Source organism: Primulina eburnea, chromosome 1 (assembly GCF_022965805.1).
Source record: "Primulina eburnea isolate SZY01 chromosome 1, ASM2296580v1, whole genome shotgun sequence".
Lineage (NCBI taxonomy): Eukaryota > Viridiplantae > Streptophyta > Magnoliopsida > Lamiales > Gesneriaceae > Primulina > Primulina eburnea.
This window is the reverse complement of record NC_133101.1, coordinates 27,576,534-27,604,458: the sequence shown is the minus strand read 5'-3', so window position 1 is coordinate 27,604,458 and position 27,925 is coordinate 27,576,534. Positions and strand designations below refer to the sequence as shown.

General features: G+C 39.1%; 1 protein-coding gene across 1 annotated transcript; it reads right to left on the bottom strand.

The window, feature by feature from the left end:
* Positions 1–18,698: 18,698 nt before the first annotated feature.
* Positions 18,699–27,613, bottom strand: LOC140806391 (uncharacterized). Its single transcript, XM_073163033.1, has 5 exons — positions 27,447–27,613; positions 20,893–21,747; positions 19,915–20,806; positions 19,164–19,655; positions 18,699–18,899 (listed from the first exon to the last, which is right to left on the bottom strand). The coding sequence occupies exons 1-5, from the start codon at positions 27,611–27,613 to the stop codon at positions 18,699–18,701; spliced, it is 2,607 nt and encodes an 868-aa protein (XP_073019134.1).
* Positions 27,614–27,925: the final 312 nt, after the last annotated feature.

Sequence of the window (27,925 nt, the reverse complement as noted above, 5' to 3'; positions counted from 1 at the left end):
AACCTGACGAAGCCGAGTTAGATCAGACTTTGAGCTATGTTGAGCGACCGATACAGATTCTTGATCGGAAAGAAAAACGGCTCAGAACCAAGACCATTCCGCTTGTGAAGGTTCAGTGGAGTCGCCATGGCATCGAAGAAGCAACTTGGGAGACAGAGTCTGAAATGAGACAGAGGCATCTCGAGCTATTCAGTTGATGTAAGTATTTCGTTAGTTTGATTTTACGGCGTTTGTATATACTTGCATGATTTATTGTGTATGAGTTCGAGGACGAACTCTTGTCTAAGAGGGGGAGAAATGTAAGGCTCGAGAATTATCCGTTGTCATCGATGTGAGACTTGAAACCATGAGAATGCATGATATTTAGAGTGGAATTTTTGAAGCATGGCCGAAGCCACACCGCCCCCGCGGTGCTAAGACTACCGCACCCGCGGTGTAGGTGACAAAAATTGGTGAATTTGTGCGAACAGACACCGCACCTGCGGTGTTAGCAAGACCGCACCCGCGGTGTGAGACCGCACCCGCGGTCATGTAAGGACCACACCCGCGGTCATTGGATTTCAGGAAATAAAATGTCGCCGTGAACACAGCGCAACCGCGCTCCTGAGTTACCGCACCCGCGGTCTGCATGCGAGATTGCCACTTTTGAATTTCGTGTTGACACATGGCATGCTATATAAATACCTTGCATTGACACTTCATTCTTTCATTTCCCATCAGCAGAACCGAGAGCACCTTGGGAGGAAAACTTCATGTCCTTTGATCTTGAGGTCGAGATTTTAAATGATCTTGTGTTTTGATTTTAATTCCGAGTGTAGATTCATGATCCTTGCAACGAGGGCTAGCTAAGGATATAAGTTTCGATTAGTTTCAGCATGGTTCGAAATCTATGTATTGGGGAAATTATGAGTTTGTTAGAAATATGTGTTCTTGGTACACCGAGCATCGTATATTTGTTATCAGATCGATTTTCGGACACCGTATATGAGCCTTGCGAATTTCCAGCATGTATATCGATATTGATTGGAAGAATTGAGCATGTTATATTGTGTTTTGATGAGTATATTATGAAGATTATGAGTTGTGGCTATTGTATATATTGTTTTGTTGAGATTGAGTTGACCGGTACCGAGAATTACACCGTTACGCCGTCAAATTGTATTGAAACCGATTTCAGTTATGTTTATTGAGTTGTTTGAGATGTATATTGATAGAGTGCACCTTGACTATGCCATTTCAGATTTGTATTGGCTATTGTGAACTCGAGACTTCGACGACGACACCGACGATTCGGCAAGAAAGGTATAATTCATGTGGTCTTGGGATTGCACAACTCGATTCAGATTTGATACGAGTTTCCCTAAATCACATACTAGATTGTTATTACATTGATTATGTAATGTTTCATTTATTGATTTATATTCGAGTCTTGAGATAGGAGATATTGGCAGATTTGCCAAAACTAGACGTTTCGGTGTATCGTCGCATAAGAGCAGATTTGCTATATGTGTAGACCCTCGATACAGAGTTGACCGAAGTCTAGGAATAAGACGTACCGTTGCCCCGAGTGGTTGGGTAGGTAACAGACCGTCTTATTCACACCGGGATCCCTAGATTAGAAAAGAGTCGAGTCAAGATTTGAATGTTGAATACAGATTTGTATTCTACTACATGTTTAGATTTATATTCATGTTACTTGATTTATGTTATGCATTTGTACATGATTTATTACATTGCATGCATCCATGTTTTATACTGGGATATGTTCTCACCGGAGTTATCCGGCTGTTGTCGTGTCTGTATGTGTGTATGGCAACAGGTGGGGCAGGATCGGGGTCACGAGCTAGATGAGAGATGATGATAGCGTGGAGATCTCGGGCATTGCAGATTACTAGTGTTTTCTTATGAAACTTGTACGACTTATGTTTTTAGTTGTCATTTGAACACTAGTGTATGTTTGTACGAACAGACTTGTATGTACATTACGTTGTTTAATTTCTATTGAGACATGTGATGCTTTCGTTAATACATTTGAATTAAAGTTAAAAGCAAAATTTTGACCCACATTTTCGAACAAAGATCCAATTAAATCCCAAAAGAATAGAGTTAGAGCCCGGGTCCCCACATTAGTAAACGTAGATTTGAATGCATGTTGGTTACGTTAGATTTTGGAAAACGTTAAGATAAAACGCCTCCACGTTGTGCCCCCCCTGTCACCGAAAACCAAGAGGAAAACAGTGTTAATCGTCAAGAAAACAATCAAGGGAATGGACCACCACCACCACCAGATGCTGCTACTCGTGCTCTTGAGGGAATGGCTCGCTTATTTGAGAAACAGTTACAGCAACAGCAGCAGTTACAGTTACAATTACAGCGGTTACAGCAGCAGCAGCAAGTTCAGCAGGCTCCTAGGCCACCACAGGATATCTATGATCAGTTCCGGAGGCTAGCGCCAAAGGAATTTTCTGGCACCACTGACCCATTTGCTGCTGAGAGCTGGATACGCTCTCTGGAGGTACATTTTCGTTATCTGAATATGGGTGATGTCGACCGTGTGAGGTGTACTACTTACCTGCTTAGGGATGATGCTTCGCTGTGGTGGGAAGGGGTCGAGCATGGTGTCAACCTTGCTACTCTCACTTGGCCTCAATTCAAAGAAATTTTCTATGAGAAGTATTTTACTGCGGATGCTAGGGGCCGACTGAAGAGAGAGTTTATGAGCCTCCGTGAGGGAGACTTGTCTGTTGCAGATTTTGTGAAGAAATTCGATATGGGTTGTCACTTTGTGCCCCTTATTGCTAGAGATCCTGCAGAAAACTTAGGCACTTTATGGATGGTCTTCGCCCCACTCTGCGCAACAATGTCATGATGATGCATCCAGTGGATTATGCTGCTGCCACTACATGTGCCTTCAGGTCTGAGAAATCTTTGAGGGAGATTGATTTTGAAATTCAGCGTAAAAGGCAACAGCACCATAATAACAGTCAGCCCAACAAGAAGCAGAATACGGGTCTATATAGACCTCAAGGGCCTCAAAAGCCCCAGGGTCAAAACAGAAAGCAGGGACAACAGAAGCCACAGAATCAGGGAGCACCACCGCCTTCTGAGAGGCAACTTTGCAAGGAATGTAATCGCCCGCAATTGGGCAAGTGTGAATGGGGTTCTTTCAAGTGTTTCTATTGCAAGGAGAGTGGGCACAAGGCTATTGATTGCCCAAAGAAGAAGGCACCTACAGCAGGACGAGTTTATGTTATGAATGCTGAGGAAGCAGAGGAAGAGGTAGACACTACTCTTATCACCGGTAACCTAGTTATTTAACATTTTTATATTGCCTATTCTTGCATGAAATGTTAAATTGGTTACTAGAATTGATTTGGGAAGAAAGATTTAACCTAGTGGAACTTAGGTTGCATGTCCTACTTAGTTGAGTTAAGTTATGACTTTTAGCACCCTAGAAAATGATATGAATTTTGTGCCTTATTTTATGTTAAGGATGTGAGGTATCCAAATAAAAAGTTTTAGGGCCAAAATTAAAGAATATCATAACCGATTAATTTTTGGATTTTTTTCGAAAATTTGGCAAGGGTTCTTGGTGCAATTTCCGAAATCTTTGGGGGTTTATTTTGCAAAAAACGAAAATTGAGGCCTAAGATGCAAATTCCGAATTTGATGGGACCGAAATGTAATAAATCGAAATATTAAGGCTTCAATTGTATTTACCGAAAACCATGAGCACTAAGGTAAATTTCGAAAGTTTTAAGGACTAAAATGAAATTATGCGAAAACCTAAGGGCCAAATTGTAATTATCTAATATTGGGGGACCAGAATGAATGAACTTCGAAAATGTAAGGACTAAAATACAATTTGCATGAAATGCTTAAGATCAACATGTAATCTTCTTATGAATTTGGGAAATTAATGATAGTAAAATCCTTAAGTTTCGACTCGAAAAGATTTAAAGGACATCTTTCACCGCAGGGAGGATTATCATTCTTGCTGTAGCGACCTACGCATTGCTAGATTCAGGAGCTACACATTCCTTCATATCTGAAACCTTCATCAAAAGACTGAATATTACTCCTCAAGATACGGGTTTGGGTTTCAAAGTTTCGATACCATCCGGTGATCAGATGCTCACGTCTAAAATTGTCAAGAATCTGGAGCTTCGTTTATTCAAAGATGTAGTTCGGGCAGATCTTATTGTGCTCCCTATGCCCGAATTCGATATTATACTTGGGATGGATTGGTTATCAGTGAATGGAGCTTCGATTGATTTCAGGCAGCGATCAGTGTCTATCCGACCTCCTGGTGGTAAACCTTTTGTTTTTGAGGCGGCGAGGAACAAGCAAATGCCGCACATCATCTCTTGCCTTTGTGCGAGGAAGCTTATTAAGCGGGGATGCTCAGCGTATCTAGCATGCGTCACTACTGAACATGAGCCTATCTGTCAGAAGCTAGAGAATGTGGAATTGTGAGAGATTTTCCTAGCGTCTTTCCCGAGGACGTTTCTGGCATTCCGCCCGATCGTGAAGTGGAATTCTCTATTGATCTAATGCCGGGCACAGTTCCTATCTCGAAAGCACCCTATCGTCTAGCACCTGCAGAAATGAAAGAATTGAAAGATCAGATACAGGACTTGTTAGACAAGGGTTTCATTCGCCCTAGTTACTCTCCATGGGGCGCACCGGTATTGTTTGTGAAAAAGAAAGATGGTAGTATGCGTCTGTGCATCGATTATCGAGAGCTCAATAGGGTCACTATAAAAAATAAGTACCCACTGCCAAGAATCGAGGATTTATTTGACCAGTTGCAAGGAGCATCGATTTTCCCTAAGACTGACCTGCGTTCAGGATACCATCAGTTGAAAGTGAAAGGAACAGATGTCCATAAGACAGCATTCAGAACTAGATATGGGCACTATGAGTTTATGGTCATGCCATTCGGGTTGACCAATGCGCCAGCGATCTTCATGGATCTCATGAATCGTGTATTTCAGCCGTATCTGGATCAGTTTATTATTGTCTTCATCGACGACATATTGATCTATTCCAGGAGCAGAGAGGAGCATAGCCGCCATCTGAGAACTGCACTGCAAGTACTGTTAGACAGGAAGCTTTTTGCAAAATTCAGCAAGTGCGAGTTTTGGCTTGATAGAGTGGCATTTTTAGGCCACATCATTTCCAGCAGTGGAGTGGAAGTCGATCCAAGTAAGGTAGAGGCAGTGAAAGAGTGGCCAGTGCCGAAGAGTGTCACTGAGATTCGCAGCTTCTTGGGGCTAGCTGGCTATTACCGCAAGTTTATTTAGGGGTTCTCATCTATAGCGGTGCCTATGACCGCCTTGACAAAGAAGAATGCAAAGTTTATTTGGGGACCCGAGTGCCAAGATAGTTTTGACAAGTTGAAGCAAGCCTTGATATCTGCACCAGTGTTGTCGATGCCATCGGGGCAAAGGGAGTATGTTCTTTATACCAACGCTTCTAAGCTTGGTTTGGGTGCAGTTCTGATGCAAAACGACCGAAATATCCTATGCGTCGCTGCAGTTGAAAATCCACGAAAAGAACTACCCTACTCACGATCTTGAGCTTGCAGCGGTAGTCTTCGCACTGAAAATTTGGAGACACTACCTTTATGGGGAGAAGTGCAAGATATTCACCGATCATAAAAGTTTGAAGTACTTCTTCACCCAAAAGGAGTTGAATATGAGACAGCGTAGATGGCTTGAGTTAGTGAAGGATTATGATTGTGACATTAGCTACCATCCAGGAAAAGCTAATGTTGTAGCAGATGCATTGAGTAGAAAAGCGGCAGTTATTACTCATTTATCTCTTCAGAGACCGATGCAGTCCGAGATACATCGGTTTGAGCTCACAGTTTATGCTAGGGGCGGGGCCCCTAATCTTGCCACACTCTCAGTACAGTCGACTTTGAGGGATAGAATCCGAGAGAGTCAGTCCACTGATGAACAGTTGCAAAAGTGGAGAGTTAGAGATGAGGCCAAGGGCCGAAACTTGTATTCAGTGGTGGATGGTTTAGTTCGTTATCGAGATCGTCTATGGGTTCCTAGCGATAATTCTTTGAGAGAGCTTATTATGAAGTAAGCCCATGACTCGCCATATTCCATTCACCCGGGAACTACGAACGACAAGGATTTACAGCTGTTATATTGGTGGCCAGGGATGAAGAGGGACATTCTGAGATTTGTGTCCTGAGTGTTTGACTTGTCAGCAAGTCAAGGCAGAGCATCAGCGACCAGCAGGGAAATTGAAGTCACTCCCTATTCCCGAGTGGAAATGGGAAAATATCACTATGGACTTTGTAGTGGGACTGCCGAAGACCGTTAAGGGATTGAATGCCATTTGGGTGATAGTCGATCGTCTTACAAAATCAGCTCATTTTCTACCTATTAAGACGACATTCACCATGGTTCAGTATGCATAGTTGTACATTCGGGAGATAGTTCGTCTGCATGGGATTCTAGTTTCTATCGTTTCTGACAGGGATCCGAGATTTACGTCATCATTTTGGAAAAGTTTGCATGCAGCGATGGGAACTAAGTTATTGTTCAGTACAGCGTTCCACCCTCAAACCGATGGTCAGTCAGAGAGAGTTATTCAGACCTTGGAGGATCTACTGCGAGCATGTGTTATCGATTTCCAAGGCAGTTGGGAACCGAAATTACCTCTAGTGGAGTTCACCTACAATAACAGCTTCCAATCATCAATTGGGATGGCTCCTTTTGAGGCACTCTATGGAAGGAAATGTAGATCTCCTATTCAGTGGGATGAGGTTGGGGAAAGAAGAGTTATTGGTCCGGATGTTATTGAAGAGACAGTGGAATTGGTAGTCAAAATTCGTGAGAGAATGAAGACTGCACAAAGCCGACAGAAGAGTTATGCGGACAAGAGGCGAAGGGACTTAGAGATTGCAGTGGACGACCACGTATTTGTGAAAATAGCACCCATGAAGGGTGTTATGCGCTTTGGCAGGAAAGGCAAGCTTAGTCCAAGGTTTATAGGCCCGTTTGAGATTTTGGAGAGGATTGGGACACTAGCTTATAGGGTGGCATTGCCACCAGCACTTTCAGGAGTTCACAACGTGTTCCATGTTTCTATGCTTCGGAAGTATATGTCTAACCCATCACATGTACTCAACTATGAGCCTCTTCAGCTAACTCCAAATATGACATATGAGGAAAAGCCTGTCCAGATCTTAACAAGGCAAGAGAGGAGATTGCGTAACAAAGTCATTCCAATGGTCAAGGTCAAGTGGCTGAATCACTCAGAAGAGGAAGCTACTTGGGAAACCGAGAGGGACTTGATGAGTCGCTATCCAGAGTTATTCGGTAAGTTCTAATTTCGAGGACGAAATTTTATTTAAGGGGGGGAGGAATTGTAAGGTCCAAAATTAAGTCGACGTAATCCAACTGCATGCAAATCTAGAAAATATGAAGAATGAGTAATTTAATTTAATGGCTAATTAATTATGTGACATACATGCTTATTGTGATTTTATTGCCATTCTGCATGAAATTGCATTTTTTTAAGGTTATACAAGTGACGATCGAGGAACGGAGATCGGAGGCTGATAAACGTGGAAAAATGTTTTAATTAAATAATTAGTTTTAATTATTTAATTTAAGGGTGATGATTTTCTCATATTTTTGAAAACAAGGAAACTTTGAGGTGATTTAATACGCCGGGACTAAATTTTATCAGTGTTGGATTTTCAACTAAAATACGATCTTTTACGCAGTCCGACTATTTAATTCGCTAATTATTTTTATGAAAACCATTTTTATAATTTTATTCAAGCCTAACTTGCACTAGTGGGCTTAATAAAAATTTATTAGGCCTTAAGCCTAATTAATAAAATTTGTTAGCATATAAAACAAATTAAAACCTAAACTAAAAACTCAGAATTCACGCACACACACTTTCACGCCGCCAAAAGAATTTTCAGAAAACCAAAAGCTCCCCTCGGCGCTTTCAGCAACTATCGACCGTGAGGAAAATAGCTTTTTCCTTCAAGGTTTTAAGAGTTTCCAGCCCCGGTTCTCTCCGTTCTTCGTCGCCGTCGGTATTTCGTCATTTACGACGCAAAGGCACGCCTATATCTTCCTTTGCTCATCCTTTACATCATAGTATCGATTTAAATTACGTGTACACGAAGAACTTGAAGTTTTGTTTCAGAATTTTCGTTTTTTACACATACATGCTATGAACTAAGGATTTTTATGTACCAATTCATGTCTTGTTTGTGTTTAGGGGCTGCCATGATGTTATATGATGTCTAGGTAAAGATTTCAAGGGAAATATAGCCACACTCACGAGCACACCCACGGCAGAAACCAGGAAACTAAGAATCAAAGTCCGAAGGCTACCGTCGTTGGGTTAGGCGACCGGGTTTCACGTTTCTGTGGGGAGGGGGGGCTCGGACTTGGTGTAATGCCCGAGAATTAATCACTGTTAATCAAGGATTATTGACTTATAATTTAACGTGATTACGAAAGGGCCAATTGAGACACGATTTAAGATAATGTACGGCCATTTATGTTGAATTTTAGAATGTGTTGCCGAAGCAACACCGCACCCGCGGTTCAAGAAGGAGTGCACCCGCGGTTGATGGCCAGTAGGGTAGGAATTTTGGTGTGAACCAAGACCGCACCCGCGGTGCTAACACGACCGCACCCGCGGTGCAGCAACGACCGCACCCGCGGTGCTGCGTGTTGCGCGGAAATTGTGCCACTTCGCCTTATGCATGAACGGATATATATAGCAGCATGCAAGTCGGTTTTCAGAAGGTAAAAATCGAGAAAGGGTCGAGGGAGATTTGTGAAAAATCCTTACGCCTTTATCTTTCAATCCGTCCGTCCGAATTTGAATCCGACTTCGGTATCGAGTTCCTAGCGACGTAGGCTACAACTGGACGTAAGTTTTACTACGTTTTGACATGTTTTAGAATTATGATATTGTCAGAACTGAGTGGAACTCATATATGTTGTTCTTGACATATGAGACATTATAGAATCGAAGTCAGACTAAGAAACGGACTGATTATGGAATTGTTATGAATTTTTAGGGTATATTGATTTATACCAGACAGATCTGAATTGTGATTGGATTACAGATGGTATCAGATATGGGTTATGGATTGTAACTATTATCTGTTGAATCGGTATTGACGGGGATATTGAAATTGTACCGTTATACCGTTGATTTGAATTAAATCTAGATTCATCAGATTGTTATTGAGTTGAACGGTATATTGACATTAGATTATTGATATTGTCATTGCCAGACAGGCTGTGAGTTCAGGACATCGACTGAGCCAGAAACCGACGAAAGAAAGGTATAAGTCAATGTGGTATTGGGAGATGGACTTGAGTCGGTTTGGACTTGGGTTTCCCTAAATCACATACTTTACTTTATTGCATTGATATTTGCATTGAATTGATGATATACTTGTCCTCTTGATTTTAGATGACAGGTAGTAGACGATTTATCTTGTGACAGAAGTGCCGGATAGTGGTGGTATCGCCACGGCACATTGCACGATGTCTCAATAAGGTTATTAAAGATAGAACTGCAGTCCATGACGGATAGGTCAGGACACCGGATGTTTGGTTATATCGAGTAATAGGAAATGGGAATTTGTCTATTACGGAATTCGATATAGGAATACCAGGATATTGGTTATATCGAGTAATAGGAATACGGTTCCTTCTATTACGGAATTCGATATAGGAATACCACATCTGGAAACCGGGATCCCTAGACTAGGATTGAGTCTAGTCTGAACTGTAGAATTATGTCGACAGATTGATATTGATTATGTTTCAGATTTTGATACATATATCTGTTACCTGATTACATGCTTTATATTGTTTTATATGATTGCATGTTTCATTGATTTATACTGGGATTATATTCTCACCGGAATTATCCGGCTGTTGTCTTGTCTGTATGTGTACTTGACAACAGGTGGGACATGATCAGGGTCCAGGAGATGAGGAGAGATCGTGATTAGAGTGGAGGCTCCGGACTTGGATTAGAGATAGGGTTGAACACTTGACATTAGTTGTTAAACCTTAGTTTATTTTGAATGCATGCAGTACAGGACTTGTATTGTATTTTATACTGATATGTATATGAGTTTGATGTCACTACGTTCCGCCTTTTAAAAAAAAATATAGACCCTTGTTTTAATTGATTAATTAGTCACAATTATGATTAAGAACTTGATCAGCGTACGGGCCCCCACAACAGGTGGTATCAGAGCTATAGATCCTTGAGATTGAGATAGGAGCTAGTGAGCGGGGTAGATTGAGATTTTCTTTCCTGCTTTTGATTGCTAGCATGATTTACTGCTTTATAATGCATGTTTATCTGTTTATCTGATTTGATTTGAAAACATGTATTATTGAGATTGAATCAGAACCGATTCTGGATCAGCAGTAAGATGATCGGAGGAGGACTGAAATAGAACTTTGGGTTGGGATTGCTAATCCTTTTGATTTCAGATATGCCTCCGAGAAGAATGCCAGAACAAGGGAGTACCTCGAATCCTCCCATGGATGTGACACCTACAGCAATGGAGAAATTGCTGAAAAGGTTTCAGTCATTTCATCCACCGACTTTGAAAGGTACGGAGAACTCCGTGGAATGTGAAAGTTGGTTGGACGATATTGAATCGTTGTTTGAATCTTTGGAGTACACTGAGGAAAAGAGGGTGAAACTGATAATACACCAGTTGCATGACGTTGCTAAACACTGGTGGATCACGACTAGAAGGGCATTGGAACAACGAGGTACGGCCATTACCTGGAATGTGTATAAGTCTGAATTTTATCTACGGTTCTTTCCAGTATCTTATAGGAAGGACAAAGGAGCGGAATTTGCAAACTTGAAACAAGGCCAGTTAAACATTGAGGACTATGTGGCTAAGTTTTCGACATTGCTCCGATTTGCTCCTCATGTGGCTGGGAGTGATGAGGCCGTTGCGGACCAGTTCATAAATGGCCTAAACCCGGAAATTTTTACCCTGGTGAACACTGGGAGGCCAAGCAACTTCACCGATGCGTTGAACCGAGCTAAGGGAGCCGAAGCCGGTTTGATGAGACAGAGAGAGGCTTCGTTTGTGCTTCCAGTATCGGGACAGCAACAACCACCTCCTCGATTTGAAGGTGGCAGCAGCAGTAGCAGGAAGAGAGATTTCTTGAGGGCTAGAGGGAAGCAATTCAAGAAATCTGGTACTAGTTCGTCCAGTTCGAGTGGCTCTAGACAGATTAGTCAGGGCCAGAGCTATACAGGACCGTACTGTGGTACTTGTGGAGGGAGGCATTCCACAGATCAGTGCCGAGGAGTGATTGGCAGCTGTCGTATTTGTGGTACAGCAAGGACACTTTGCTCGAGTGTGTCCCCAGAGGAGTGCCCAGGGATCGCAGGCAGCTGAGTCATCGGGATCAGTGGCTCAGGCAGGTAGACGACCATCTGCCGTTCATACTTTTCAGTCAGCACCGCCTACTCAGTCACATCAGAGGCCAGGAGGAGGCCAGACCGCGAGCCAGCCTCCTAGACAGCAGGCCCGATTGTTTGCTTTGACCGAGGAGCAGGCACACGATGCACCTGATGATGTTGTGGCAGGTAACTGTTTTATTTCTGGTTATCCTGCATATGTATTGATTGATACTGGTGCATCGCATACTTTTATTTCTGAGAGGTTTGCATTGAGTCATGCGTTACCTATTGAGTCATTGTCTGCAGTAGTGTCTGTCACGTCTCCGTTAGGGACAGGATTGATATCAGTGAAATCTGTTAAATCATGTATACTGCAGTACGATGGGCATATGATTGAGTTAGACTGTATTGTGCTTGGTTTATCTGATTTTGATTGCATTATCGGTATCGATATGTTGGCCAAGTACCGAGCTACAGTCGATTGTTTCCACAAGATTGTTCGATTCAGACCTGAGATGGCTGAGGAGTGGAAATTTTATGGTAAGGGTTCTCGTGCCAGAATTCCTTTGATATCTGCAATGAATATGACTCGATTATTGCAGAAGGGAGCGGATGGATTCCTGGTATATTTAGTTGATTTACTGAAATTGAGCCCATCATTGGCGGATTTGCCAGTGGTGTGTGAGTTTGCTGATGTCTTTCCAGATGAGATTCCTGGATTGCCTCCGATTCGAGAGATAGACTTCAGCATTGAGTTAATGCCAGGAACAGTTCTGATTTCGAGAGCTCCATACCGGATGGCACCGATCGAATTGAAAGAGTTGAAAGAACAGTTGGAGGATTTACTGGCCAAGGGATATATTAGACCGAGTGTATCTCCTTGGGGTGCTCCAGGTACTGTTCGTGAGAAAGAAGGATGGGTCGATGAGACTTTGTATCGACTACCGGCAACTGAACAAGGCAACGGTAAAGAATAAATATTCATTGCCTCGTATCGATGATTTATTTGATCAGTTGCAGGGTTCATCTGTGTATTCCAAGATTGATTTGAGATCTGGATACCATCAATTGAGAGTCAGGGACTCTGATATCTCAAAGACAGCATTCAGAACCAGGTATGGACACTATGAGTTTATTGTCATGCCTTTTGGTTTGACGAATGCACCGGCGGTATTTATGGGATTGATGAACCGCGTCTTTCAGAAATACCTGGATGATTTTGTTATCATATTCATTGATGATATATTGATTTATTCAAAGAATATGATTGAGCATGCTAATCATCTGAGGACTGTGTTGAGAATTTTGAGGGCAGAGAAACTGTATGCTAAATTGTCGAAATGCGAGTTTTGGCTGAAACAGGTTGTGTTTTTGGGTCACATTATATCGGGAGACGGTATATCAGTTGATCCTAGTAAGGTTGAGGCAGTGATTTCTTGGCCTAGACCTACATCTGTGCCAGAAATTCGCAGTTTTATGGGTTTGGCGGGATATTATCGTCGATTTATTCAAGATTTCTCGAGTATTGCCAAGCCAATCACTCAGCTGACTCAGAAAAATGCTCCTTTTGTGTGGTCAGAAGACTGTGAGTCTAGTTTTCTGGAATTAAAGAAGAGATTGACCAGTGCTCCGGTGTTGACGATTCCATCAGGTACTGGTGATTTTGTCGTTTACTGTGATGCATCTCACCGAGGATTAGGGTGTGTCTTGATGTAGCGAGGGCATGTTATTGCTTATGCCTCCAGACAGCTGAAACCCCATGAATCACGATATCCAATTCATGATCTTGAATTGGCAGCCATAGTCTTTGCATTGAAGATATGGTGACACTATCTATACGGTGAGAAATTTGAAATTTATTCTGATCATAAAAGCTTGAAATATCTGTTTTCGCAATCAGAATTGAATATGAGACAGCGAAGATGGCTGGATTTACTGAAAGACTTTGATTGTGAAATCAAATATTATCCAGGGAAATCCAATGCAGCAGCAGATGCGCTGAGTCGAAAGGTATGTGCACTAGCCTTATCGACGATAGGTGTCTCGAATTTGATAGAAGACTGCTGTTTGTCTGGATTAATATTTGAGACAGATCGTCAGCCTCTGAGATTGTGTGCTGTTCGAGCTGAACCAGAGCTGCTTTTGAAAATTAAAACAGCTCAGAAAATTGATCAGAATGTACAGAATTCGATTGCGATGGTCAGAACTGGACATCAATCGGAATATCAGGTTCGTGACAATGTCTTGTATGTGAATAATCGTATTGTTGTGCCGAATGTTTCAGATTTGAGACAGCGAATACTGTCAGAAGCGCACAACAGTCGTTTTAGCATTCATCCTGGTGGCAGGAAAATGTATAATGATTTAAAGACACAGTATTGGTGGAAACAGATGAAATCTGATGTGACTGAATTTGTTTCCAAGTGTCTGAATTGCCAACAGGATGAAAGCTGAGAGGAAGAAACCAGGAGGATTGTTACAGAGTTTGTCCATTCCTGAATGGAAATGGGATCACATTTCCATGGATTTTGTGACGCAGTTACCGAGATCCTCCCGAGGTTGGGATGCGATTTGGGTCGTGATTGATCGATTGACCAAATCTGCTTGTTTTATTCCATACAAAATGACCTACAGGTATGACCATATGGCCGATGTTTATATCCGAGAAGTGATTAGATTGCACGGAGTGCCGAAGTCGATTGTTTCAGATCGTGATCCTCGATTCACTTCGCACTTCTGGCAGAGTTTACAGCAGGCTCTAGGTACGAAGTTACATCTGAGTACCGCATATCATCCACAGACCGATGGCACAGTCAGAGCGGACTATCCAGACACTGGAGGATATGCTGAGAGCCGTAGTGCTCGATTTTAGCACTAGCTGGCAAGATGCATTGCCACTGTGTGAGTTTTCGTACAACAATAGCTATCAGACGAGTATTGAGATGGCACCTTTTGAAGCGTTGTACGGAAAGAAATGCAGATCCCCATTATACTGGGATGATATCTCTGAAGTTCCTGAGACTGGACCTGACATGATCAGAGATATGACAGAGAAAGTAAAGTTGATCCAAAAGAAAATGAAGGCAGCTCAAGACCGACAAGCCAAATATGCCAACCTCAGACGACGACCGTTGGTATTTGAGGCTGGAGACCGAGTATTCCTGAAGATTTCACCTTTCAGAGGAGTTGTCAGATTTGGCAAGAAAGGGAAATTGTCTCCAAGATATGTTGGTCCATATGAGATCATCGAAAAGATAGGAGATCGTGCCTATCGACTCGCATTACCGCCTTCATTATCTGGCATACATGATGTCTTTCATGTATCAATGCTGAGGAAATATCTCCCTGATGATTCTCACGTGATTCAGCCAGACGAGACTGAGCTGGATGAGACATTGAGTTATGTCGAGAAACCGATCAGGATTATTGATCGTAAAGAAAAACAGCTCAGAACAAAGACGATTCCTCTTGTGAAAGTTCAATGGACTCGTCATGGCATTGAAGAAGCCACTTGGGAGACTGAATCAGATATGAGACAGGAATTCCCAGCATTGTTCCACTGATGTAAAGTTCTATTACATTCCTTGTACAGTTCTGTATATACTCCTTATTGATATGATTGAATGCTTGTGATTTCGAGGACGAAATCGTATCTTAGGGGGGGAGAAATGTAATGCCCGAGAATTAATCACTGTTAATCAAGGATTATTGACTTATAATTTAACGTGATTACGAAAGGGCCAATTGAGACACGATTTAAGATAATGTACGGCCATTTATGTTGAATTTTAGAATGTGTTGCCGAAGCAACACTGCACCCGCGGTTCAAGAAGGAGTGCACCCGCGGTTGATGGCCAGTAGGGTAGGAATTTTGGTGCGAACCAAGACCGCACCCGCGGTGCTAACACGACCGCACCCGCGGTGCTGCGTGTTGCGCGGAAATTATGCCACTTCGCCTTATGCATGAACGGATATATATAGCAGCATGCAAGTCGGTTTTCAGAAGGTAAAAATCGAGAAAGGGTCGAGGGAGATTTGTGAAAAATCCTTACGCCTTTAATCTTTCAATCCGTCCGTCCGAATTTGAATCCGACTTCGGTATCGAGTTCCTAGCGACGTAGGCTACAATTGGACGTAAGTTTTACTACGTTTTGACATGTTTTAGAATTATGATATTGTCAGAACTGAATGGAACTCATATATGTTGTTCTTGACATATGAGACATTATAGAATCGAAGTCAGACTAAGAAACGGACTGATTATGGAATTGTTATGAATTTTTAGGGTATATTGATTTATACCAGACAGATCTGAATTGTGATTGGATTACAGATGGTATCAGATATGGGTTATGGATTGTAACTATTATCTGTTGAATCGGTATTGACGGGGATATTAAAATTGTTCCGTTATACCGTTGATTTGAATTAAATCCAGATTCATCAGATTGTTATTGAGTTGAACGGTATATTGACATGAGATTATTGATATTGTCATTGCCAGACAGGCTGTGAGTTCAGGACATCGACTGAGCCAGAAACCGACGAAAGAAAGGTATAAGTCAATGTGGTATTGGGAGACGGACTTGAGTCGGTTTGGACTTGGGTTTCCCTAAATCACATACTTTACTTTATTGCATTGATATTTGCATTGAATTGATGATATACTTGTCCTCTTGATTTTAGATGACAGGTAGTAGACGATTTATCTTGTGACAGAAGTGCCGGATAGTGGTGGTATCGCCACGGCACATTGCACGATGTCTCAAGATAGGTTATTAAAGATAGAACTGCAGTCCATGACGGATAGGTCAGGACACCGGATGTTTGGTTATATCGAGTAATAGGAAATGAGAATTCGTCTATTACGGAATTCGATATAGGAATACCAGGATATTGGTTATATCGAGTAATAGGAATACGGTTCCTTCTATTACGGAATTCGATATAGGAATACCACATCTGGAAACCGGGATCCCTAGACTAGGATTGAGTCTAGTCTGAACTGTAGAATTATGTCGACAGATTGATATTGATTATGTTTCAGATTTTGATACATATATCTGTTACCTGATTACATGCTTTATATTGTTTTATATGATTGCATGTTTCATTGATTTATACTGGGATTATATTCTCACCGGAATTATCCGGCTGTTGTCTTGTCTGTATGTGTACTTGACAACAGGTGGGACATGATCAGGGTCCAGGAGATGAGGAGAGATCGTGATTAGAGTGGAGGCTCCGGACTTGGATTAGAGATAGGGTTGAACACTTGACATTAGTTGTTAAACCTTAGTTTATTTTGAATGCATGCAGTACATGACTTGTATTGTATTTTATACTGATATGTATATGAGTTTGATGTCACTACGTTCCGCATTTTTAAAAAAAAAATATAGACCCTGTTTTAATTGATTAATTAGTCCCAATTATGATTAAGAACTTGATCAGCGTCCGGGCCCCCACATTTGGCTTGGGCTAGGACGTAGCCAAGGGTTGTCAGGAGTTGGGGGAGAGTCCTAGCGATGCTAGGACTCGAACCAAGGGCTCGGGAAGAGTCCTAGCGCAGCTAGGACTCCACCCGAGAACCCTGCACAGATTTGTGCAGGGTTCGCGCCACTCTCAGGAGATGGTCGCTCGTTGCATGGGGCATGGGCTGGGCTAGGAAGGTCCACTAGGGTCCTAAGCAAGTGTCCATGGGTTGGGTTCGGTTAGTATAGCGTTGGATGGAGTCACACGATCCCACACACAGATCTCATGCACTTTGAACTCTCGGCCAGTTCATGGGGGGGAGACTTGGGCAGCTCGTTGTTGGGTTTTTGGGTGTTGCCTTGTCAAACATAGTGTCCAGTAGGCTAAGTTAACATGTTGGGCACCTTCTGGCTCGATTTGGTTTGGAGGTAACTCGATAAAATTAAGAGATGGCTCGGGGTCGAAGTTTAAGTGTCAAAACGAGTTTTAAAATAAAGAAAAATTGGAAAAATGGTTCACGGGGGTTGAGTCGTGATTCATAAAATCTAAAATAATATAAAAAGACTAAATTTTGAATTTAGGAATTTTATATTAAAGTTTGGCATTTTTCGGGATTAGAACACCGTCAAAACAATTATTTAAAGATAAATGAAAAAGTCTAATTTTAAGCTTAATAAAATTACGAAAAAATTCATGTAAGCTTAAATAATTATTTGGGACATGTTAGAGTCAAGAAATCAAGAAAATATTCAAAGACGTAAAATGTCACATCCAGGGGTATAACGGTCTTTTTCTCACCTAGAAATTTGTAAAGGTCATGGCAGTGCCCTAAATGCTGTTTTTATGATATTAAGTTCATTTTTAAATGATTATGAAATGTTCATGATTTATTTATGATTTATTTTTAAATGTCCATGAAATTTTATGATGAAAATTGATATTTAAAATACATGGTGCATGCTTGGTTTCAAAAGAAAATATATTCATGCATAATTTTATAAGGTGATGAAAACATGAAAACATTGATGAAGGTGAAGTAATTGTGACTATGAGGATTTGAGGATTTGAGATTATGATCAAGAATAGGCCAAGGCTCAGTTGACGATCCTGTGTCGCTGATGTCCCCGCCGCCCAGTACTGTGGTTTCATGTAGATGGTACCATCGACCCTTTTGGGGTTCATGTCATGTCATGTCATGTCAGGAAAGTCACAATTAACGATCTGAATTCAATCAAGGAAAAAGATAATGTTATGATCATGAAAAGAATTATGTCATGTTATGATTGAGGAAAAGGTAAAGGTGAGGTTCATGTCATGCATATCACGAAAATGTTATTTTACGTAAAAGTATTTTCGCTGTTGCATGTGGTTTTATATATTTTACTCGTTACAAAGATTAGGTGTGTTGAGTCTTTAGACTCACTAGGTGTGATGGATGCAAGTGAGGATGAGGGAGGACTTGACGCATGAGATGACTGGGCTGAAGGTGCACACAACCCGAGGACCAGCGGTTCTACTATTTTCCGCACTCATGATTATGGATTATAATTTTACGTTAAAATATTTTTAAAACCATTTATTTATGCCTTAGAGTGGTTTTAGAGAGGAGAATATGTTTCACAATTATTGCTTTTAGGTTTGGTAACTCATGCGATGATTTTATTCTATGACGATTGCAATTGATTTTAAAATGCTAGCTAGCGGAATTCCCTAGATCATGGGCAAAATATTTTAATGTGGACCGAAATTTTTAAAAAAAAAATTTCCTAGTACATTTTAAACACAAGAACATGGGACGTTTCAATTATACCATCATCTTCGTCGTTTTCATTTTCCATGGTTTCGTATCTGTTTATTGGCGGTGTTGTACATGGTGTTGCTTCATTGGTCTCAACACTAACCTCAACACCAGTGCTGGTTGAAAGTTCACTTGAGTCCACCAGTCCCTCAATCCTCTTTAGATTTTCCTGTTAGTCCTGCAAGATCATCAAAAACAACATTAATAGATTCAATGGTAGTTCTTGTTCTTAAGTTAAACACATGAAAAGCTCGACTATTCATTGAATATCCAAGAAACAGGCACTTATCACTTTTGGAATCGAATTTCGCGAGATGTTCTCGATCATTTAGACGTGGCAAATACATCCGAAAACATGAAAGTATTTGAGATTTGGTTTCCTCCCCATGATGATTTCATAGGAGGTCATAGTGGATCCACTTCTTAGAAACACATGATTAGAAATGTGACAAGCCGTGTTCAAGGCTTCGGCCCAAAACCTTTTAGACACATTCTTTGAGCTTAGCATGACTCGTGCCATTTCTTGAAGAGTTCGATTTTTCCTTTCAGCTATACCATTTTGTTGGGGAGTTTTAGGGGCAGAAAATTCATGAGAGATTCCTTTCTTTTCACATAGGGAAGTAAAAAGAGAATTTTCAAATTCTTTCCCATGGTCAGTTCGAATTCTAACAACTTTCTCATCATGCAAGTTGGTTATTCGTGCATGCAGTTTCTTGAAAACACCAAACGTATCCGATTTTTCTCTTATAAAACTTATCCAGGTGAAACGGGAAAAATCATCAACATAAACAAGTGAGTATTTCTTACCTCCCAAACTTTCAACATCCATTGGACCCATTAGATCCATGTGTAGGAGTTCAAGACACCGTGTTGTCCCAAAGTGTTGCAACACCGGGTGAGCACCCACTGTCAAAGTACCATGCACCTGCAATGTTGGTTTTTAAAGAAGTATAAATGACACTACATCGAATAACAGTTTTGGGCACCCATATTTTCTTTGTGGAAGATTTCTTGACTGCGGTGTTGTGTTTGGTGTTGGCACACACCTTGTACAACACACAATTTGATTTTCAATTCAGATAATCGTCTCTGAGTTTGTAGCAGAAAGGTTTGATGTGTCCAGCCTTGTGACAGTAGTGACAGATGTAGTTACGTCTTCTCTGCTTGGGTTGAGTAGTTATCACTTTATTCTTGGTTTGAGATTTCTTTGAAGAGGGAAGATCTTTTGAGGGTGAATAGTCTGGGATTGATGAGTGTGGCTCTTGTTCAATGATTGGCTTCGTGTTCGGAGCAATTGGATCTGAAATTGAGGGGACAGTGCAGTCTTCTACACCCTTCACAAATACTGTGTTTTTCGATTCAGTGTGGGATGTTCCACCATATTCATAAGTGCTTTCAGTATACCCAAGACCAAATCTTCCTTCCTTTCCCATGTTTAGCACCGTGTCAAGCTTGGATGTGCTTGAATTGAATTTAGCAAGAGTCTTTGATGCCTTATCAAGTTCGTCTTTGACTCGACACAGCTCTAAATCCTTCTTACTAAGCAGAACTTCAAGACGTGTCAAACTGCTCTTCAAGTCAATGTTTTCTTTTGAAAGAATTGAATTTGTTTCATTTCTCTTGAGCCAGTCACCATAAAGTTCTTCATACATCATTTGCACGATCTCAATAGTGAGTTCTTCTTGATCAGATTCATGAATCTTTTTATCATCAATGTTCTCCAATGATTTTGCATTAAGGCACAATGATCTTGACAATGTGTTGCGACCAAGTTTTGCAACACCAGCGGCAACACCAAAGGGATTGACCTGCAGTTTATAGATATCATTCTGAATGGCAGATAGAGAGGTGCAGTCAGCTCCTTCCTTCAAGTTACATTCTTCATCTGTATCATCGTCAATTAAGGAGACTGCCATATTTTTATTTCTGCGAAGACGATTTGCACACTCATTAGCATAATGCCCAAATCCAGAGCATTCTCGACATTGGACAGAATCAAGTTTTGTTGCTTCTGGTCGACCTGATGAATTGGTTCTGAATCTGGAATTTCCTTGAGTCGATGCAGAGGTTTTATTTCTGTCAAACGGAACAAATTGCCTGATGAATTGGTTCTGAATCTGGAATTTCCTTGAGTCGATGCAGAGGTTTTATTTCTGTCAAACGGAACAAATTGAGGTCTTGATGTTGATCCAGTTTTCTTTTTGTCACTCATTCTTTTCAGGTAGTCACCGAACTTCTTGGTGATCAGGGAGATTGATTCCTCACCAAGATCAGAATCTTTCGCTTCTTGAATTAGGCTACTCACCGAATCATCAGTGGATTGCAAAGCAATAGCCTTCCTAGTATTTCCTTTTTGTAAGTCTAGATTCATTTCAAATGTTCTGAGAGAGCTGATTAGATCCTCCAGATTAAGCTTAGAGGTGTCCTTGGATTCGTCAATAGCACAGATTTTGATATTAAAACGCTCAGGAAGAGATCTCAATACCTTGCTAACCAGTCTTTCATTTGACATAGAATCACTGAGATTAAAGGCCTCATTTGCTATCTCACGCAATCTACGATCATATTCCATAATAGTCTCGTTTTCCTCCATCCTTAAACTTTCAAATTTAGAGGTCAACATTCTGAGTTTGGTTCTACGAACACTCTCAGATCCTTCGCGTTGCTTTTGAAGAATATCCCAGGCTTCTTTGGCGGAGATGCAGTTGGTGATGAGACAAAACATGTTGATATCAACAGAGGTGAAAATGGCATTTAGCGCCTTGGAGTTGAAGTTCGAGGTTTGAACTTCATCATTGGACCAGGAACTCTCAGGTTTGCTTCGACAGTCTCCATCATCATCAACTATTTTTGGTGGGGACCAACCATCTAAGACTCGTTGCCATACCCTTTCTTCTATAGATTTTATGTACATTCTCATATTGACTTTCCAGAGAGCATAATTCGAACCATCTAGGACTGGTGGTCTAAAAACCGTGTTAGACACTAATGGATCCATTAAGCTATCAGTGTATTTCCTGTAAACAGCAATAAACCAGATCAAACACTTAGTGTATCAAGTGCAGGCTCTGATACCACTTGAAAGAATTTGTGCGCGTTAATTTTCAGGAAATAAATATTAAAAAACTTGTATGTCAGAATTGAGTGTTGTCAACACGTCACACAACACAGCAGCGGAAATTTGTTATTTAATATGGACGTAACATCAATAAATGAATGCTTGAATTTCACTTATACATAAGTATGAATACTTGTGCAAAAATTCACTAGAACACTTATATCAATCGTTTACACCAAAAAAACAATCCTAGTGAAAAGAAAAACAAAATCAATTCCCTAGACACTCCAAGGAATTCAATATGTATCAAAATAAACCACCTAAAAACCAGATGCAGTAAATAAAACCGTATTGCTTAAAATTAAATGAATTCACTCTTCGATCAACACTCTGCGTCAGTGTTGTTCTTGAGTGTATGAATACACAAATCAGCAACCCGATCACTCGACTGACGAACTCCGTGCTTTGTATGCAAATCTTCACCCGTGAAAACTTTAGCGGTTGTCGATCAACACTCTTTATTCGGAATGGACCCTTGTATATATAGTCTCTTCTTTGACCTAGATCTTCATGGATCCTTCACATCTATAAACAATGAAACTAGAGTTTCATAGGAATCAAACTCCAATTTTGATATCATACCTTATATCTTATAAATAATTTTCCAACTATATTGAATCATTCCTAATGATATGATATAATAAATATCGGGAAAATCAAATCTATTAAATTTTGTCTAGAAGTGCAAAATCAAAATAATATCTAAAATGAAATTGGAATACAATATTCCTTTCATAATAATTATCCAAATTATTTAACTTAAACAATTTAAGTAAAAGTCGAGTGGCGCAACATTGAATTATTTATACCTTAGGACGTTGGAAACTTAACATTTTATGTGGCATTAGGAAACATAAAGATGAACAGACAAAACGCCAAGTTGGTACAATTAATTAATTGAGATATTTCCTTGTCTAGGTACAAACAAAAGCACATAGCGGTGCATTTCTTTTAACGTGATTTTGAGAGGATTTGTGAGAGATGCATTAAAAACAATTTGTTCATGAACCCATCAAATTTTCATGCAATTGTTTCATAAAATATAAAATAATATTTATATATGATATTAAAAAAAATAAAAACATAAATAAGTTAAAAGATATATAAATGAAGAGAATAAAATATTGACCTGCATATATGAGGAATTGACATCTTGATTTTTGGGATAATAGCCAAAATAGTCATGTAAGTTTGTTTTTTTTGTGTTTTGGTCCTGTAAGTATTTAATTTTGGATTTTGGTCAACAATTTAGTTTGTGTTTTTGGTTTTAGTCATTTTTTTATGGAGTACTGACATAGTTTCGATCACGTCAACATTTCCCATGCCACATCAAAAAAATTCAGTTTTACGTCAGAATTTTTCGACATCACATTAGCAATTCGTCAAAAAAAAAAGGATGAAAAACCAAAACATAACCTAACTTAATGAACCAAAACCTAATAGTGTATACTTATATGACAAAAAAATACAAAATGAGCAAATTTTCATGACGATTTTAGCTATTTTCGTGATTTTTATTAATATATTTTTTGATGTAAAATTTAGTTATTCCAAGGAAAATCCTGGGTCCACTTATGAAGTCATTGAAATATTGTTTGCCCTTATTGAGTTTGCTTAGAATAAAAGTATACAACGTGCGAAAAAAATTCATCATTCGAGAATGTTTATGGTTTTAATCCATCAACTCTATATATGTTTCATTTTCTTTTATACAACTTAGTGCATTAACTTAGACGAAAAAAAGACAGCTGAATTTGTCTTTGTGAAAAATTCACGAGGGAAAAAAAATATAGAGAATAGGGTGGAGCAATATACTAAAGAAGTAAACAAATGTCGCAAGAAAGTTGTGTTTGAACTTGGAGATTGGATATGGTTGAACCTAAGGAAGACATGATTTCTTGAACTTATTCTAATGGATGATTCGTTTGTTAGGATCAAAGATAAAATTTAGATGAGGTAAATAAATTTAGCCAAAAATATTTCGGTTACATTGAAATTTGATTCTTATCCACAAGGTTTTTCAGCAAGTCAACCAATTGACTTTTGCGGAAGTAGTCTTGCTGAAAATGTTCGAACAAATGACTTAATAACACTGAGTGAGAATAGTTGAGTAACAAGAAAAAGTAAACTGAATACAAAATTGTTTCTAGATGTTCGGAGAATTCAAAACTTCTACGTCACTACTTCTTTCTCAAGGAAGGCTTGTACTAAAGACTTTAGTAATTACAAGCAGTTTGAAATCATCCACTTTAGCAGGATTTAAATACTTTAAAACTGAAACTCTTAGTAAAAACTCTGATTTTAAGAATTTTGATAAGTAAAACTTCTTAGTTTCAATTACAATAAGTACTGAAAATTTATAAGCAACAATCTGATTCTTGAACTGATCTGATAATAAATTATCTGGGTGTGCAGAATTTTAGTTGGGCATTTTAGAATCTTATAAGAGAGATTATCAGCTTGCTTTTTATAGTTGAGAATCGAAAAACGTTGTCTTGATACAAGTCAATTGATCTATTTATACCTTCAATAGACAACGATGACATGTTCCAAATATATCAGTTCATGACCGTGGATGTCCTTATTGCTATGTTGTCGTTCTTTCTGATATGTTCAGACTTCTTACTACAGCTCTGAACTTTAATCATTGATCGGTGAAAGACAGAAAATTTAAACAGTTGATTATGATCTTTAAACACTGATCGAGTTAATTTACTAGAAAGTAAAAAAGATCTTATCCTAATTGATAGATATTTTTTGTATCTAAATTAATCGACCTGGAATCAGTTTAACTCACAGTATCCTTCATACGGATTTATCAGTTATGTTATTATCCAGCTATAGTTCTGAGTTTCAGTTTACCTCTAGAATTCAGTTTGGTTCTAATCACCATAATTAAAATATTCCAACACCATTTCAAGTATTCGAACACATTGAAGGATCGTTTTCAGAGTACCTTGAGGTGCTTCAAACAAAATATTCTCCAAGAGCTGCAATAGGTTTGTGTTCTAAGAATATATACACTGATGAATTAGGTCGAGTTTTGAATAGAATCAAGCGGAAAACAATCGAAATAATCCTTCATTAAGAAACACTGATATGTTTTGTATATCATGTGCAACTAATAACCGAAAAATAAATAGATTAGTTTTTGCATTCATCAGTTCAGTTATTGTGAGAACTAAACCGACAGATGCTCACAATAGTTAAACAGTTAAATACATAAGATATTTTTATGGATGTTCGGAAACTTCAACTGCTCCTACGTCACCCCTTCTACCACCTCGGGTAAGATTCACTAGAAGACTTTGATTAATTACAGCAAGTGTAATAACCCACCCAGCTTAGGACTTACCCACTGCCTAACTGAACTCCTAGACTAGATTGAAGACAACACCTTCCAGTCAACACTTGTTTAACGTCTTTGTGAGAAAGACTATATACACAAGTTTATTGTCTTTGTGCAAGACTGTATTTGAGTGGTGGTGTGTGTGTGAGAGAGAACTGATCTCTGAAAACTACCCGAAAATGTTCTCACACACTGAGGGAAATATGCTTCTAAACTAAGCTGATATGGCTGGGTATTCCCTCTGGGCAAAATGCTACTTGTAAGCTGATAATTAAATAAGCGTGGCCTTTCTTTTTATCTTCACACACTCTAGTATGTGCTCTCCTTTATTTGCTGATGATTTAGAGCTTGTATATATAGAGGTATTGAGACTGTACTTCAAGACTCATCAAATGTGATCGTTGCAGCTTTGAATGCGTTCCTTGGTATATGAGTCATGACATTTCTGACATGCCTTCAGGAATCTCTCGGCTTTAATCTTTGCTGCAACGTCCATTATTGTACCTTTGATTGTACAGAAATTTGTATCTTTGTGCGTAGTTGGAATCTACTAAGATAAACTTGTCTTGATCTGCAACTGAATGATTCCTAACTGATGTTCCTAACTGGTCATCTGAACTGATCCTCAGTTGGGCTGGTGAAATCAGTTGACTCGTCAGTTGAACATATTACACTCTTTCAGTTGAACTGATCAGCTGGGTTCTTCATCAGTTGAACTATTCTTCAGTTGACTGAGCTTCTGAAGATCTTCTACTGAATCATCCATTAGCTGGACATGCAGTTAAACTGATCTTTGATATGTCAGTTGAAATGATTCAGTTTGGTCGATCAGTTGATCTTTTCAGTTAACGTCTCGATAGCTTCAGTTTTACCTTGCTTAACTGAGCAGTTCCAGCTATCTGCGCACTAAGGTAAATCATTAGAAACAAAATAGCAAGTTTTGTTAACATCAAAATCGAGATTGCGAACATAAAATGTTCCAACAATCTCCCTCTTTTTGATGATCACAAAACTTGCACAGTTAAAACAATATTAAAAGAAAATGTTAAGAGAAAATTCTTTAGTTTGCGGGATAGAAGAAATAAAAGCTCCCACTCAACAACTGAATGAAAAGATTTGTAAACAGTTTTTCAGTTCAAGAAACAGTTCTAAATAAAACTCCCCCTCAGAAACTGAATTAAAAACTCCCTTCAAAAATATAATCATTTATGCGATTATCACCGAGGATAGAAGTCGGTCACTGAAATTTGGGGCTAAGATTTCTTAAGTTGAACAACATACTAGACAATGTAATAGGTTGATGAACAATATGGGTATTTTATATGAAAATTGAAGTGCGATAAGTTTGGACAACAATTTCTCGTACGAGGAATCGCGAGAAAGTCAGAAATTCAAAGACATAAAGATAGAACTAAGTCACCATAAGTTGTTTTAAGTTGCGATTCGAAACGAGAATTTTTGAAACGTCTGTTATTCGTTTTCATAAATAGTGCTAGATTTTTTTTTTCTCCTTAATCTCCATCAAAATATACATATATAAAATTATTTTAAAATATCTTGTCACCATTTTAAAAATAAACATCCAACAAACACTTAAAAATCCAAGAGAAAATATTTTAAAGTATAAAATCGTCAAACGTTTTACTAAACCTAAAAATTGCATTTGAAAAGTATATCTCATACTATAACCTCTCAAAAATCCCTCATAAACATAAATAAAAGTCATAAAATATCTTTAACATAACTTAAAATCATAAATCATAAATTAGTGCGAAAAACTAGCGTCGGTCATCGGGTTATGTTCACCTTCAGTCCAGCAAAGTCAACCATCAAGACCTCCATAATCATTATTATCCTAATCACCTGCATCAATCACATCTAGTGAGTCTAAAAACTCAACACATAATATCCTTGATAACAAATAATACGTAATACAGATCACATACAACAGTGAAAAATACTTGTACTTAAAATAACATTTTCATGAATATGCATAAACTTTAAACATGCACATTTTCGAAAACATTTTCATGATGCATAAACTTAAAATAAAAACATTTTCATATAAACATAAACATATTTATATTCGTATCCATATTTATATCAACATATTCATATCATCATATTCATATTCGTGTTTGTTGAATTCAGAATGTGATTGTGACTCGTATTTTTAAACGTATTAGGCGATGGATCCATCTACATGTAACCACAGTACTGGGCGGTTGCGACAACAACATCACTCTCACCGATCAACTGGGCCTTGGCCTATCATATCCTCATATGGAAATGCGATCGTCGAGGATCCCTTGGGGGCCTTCTCACATAGATAGGCTCCCTCGGGGGCCTTTTCCCATAAATGGGTTCCTTTTGGGGCTTTCTCCCGCAAATGGGCTCCCTCTGGGGCCTTCAACATATTTAATCACAATCTCTTCACGTCCTTCAACATTTCGTATTTCTATCACTTAATAAAAACATGCATATAATATCGTTTTTCTTTTAAACCAAGCATGCAACATATCTTTTAATGTTTTCGTTTAATCATAAAACCCATAAACGTTTAAAATAATAAATCATAGCATATTAAATCATCAAATCCATAAATATTTAAAACCAACATTTTACATATTAAATCATAATATTTAAAATAACATTTTGACGTATTAAATCATATACATTTCCATAAACTTTTAAAATAAACATTTTATCATATAAAAATCCATAAACA

Coding starts and splice junctions, on each gene's coding strand:
- LOC140806391 (XM_073163033.1), bottom strand. CDS start 27,613: ATGTTGAAGGCCCCAGAGGGAGCCCATTTGCGGGAGAAAGCCCCAAAA. Junction 20,807..20,892: donor TCAAGACCTCAATTTGTTCC/GTTTGACAGAAA, acceptor TCCGTTTGACAG/AAATAAAACCTCTGCATCGA. Junction 18,900..19,163: donor CTTGTCACATTTCTAATCAT/GTGTTTCTAAGA, acceptor CAGGACTAACAG/GAAAATCTAAAGAGGATTGA.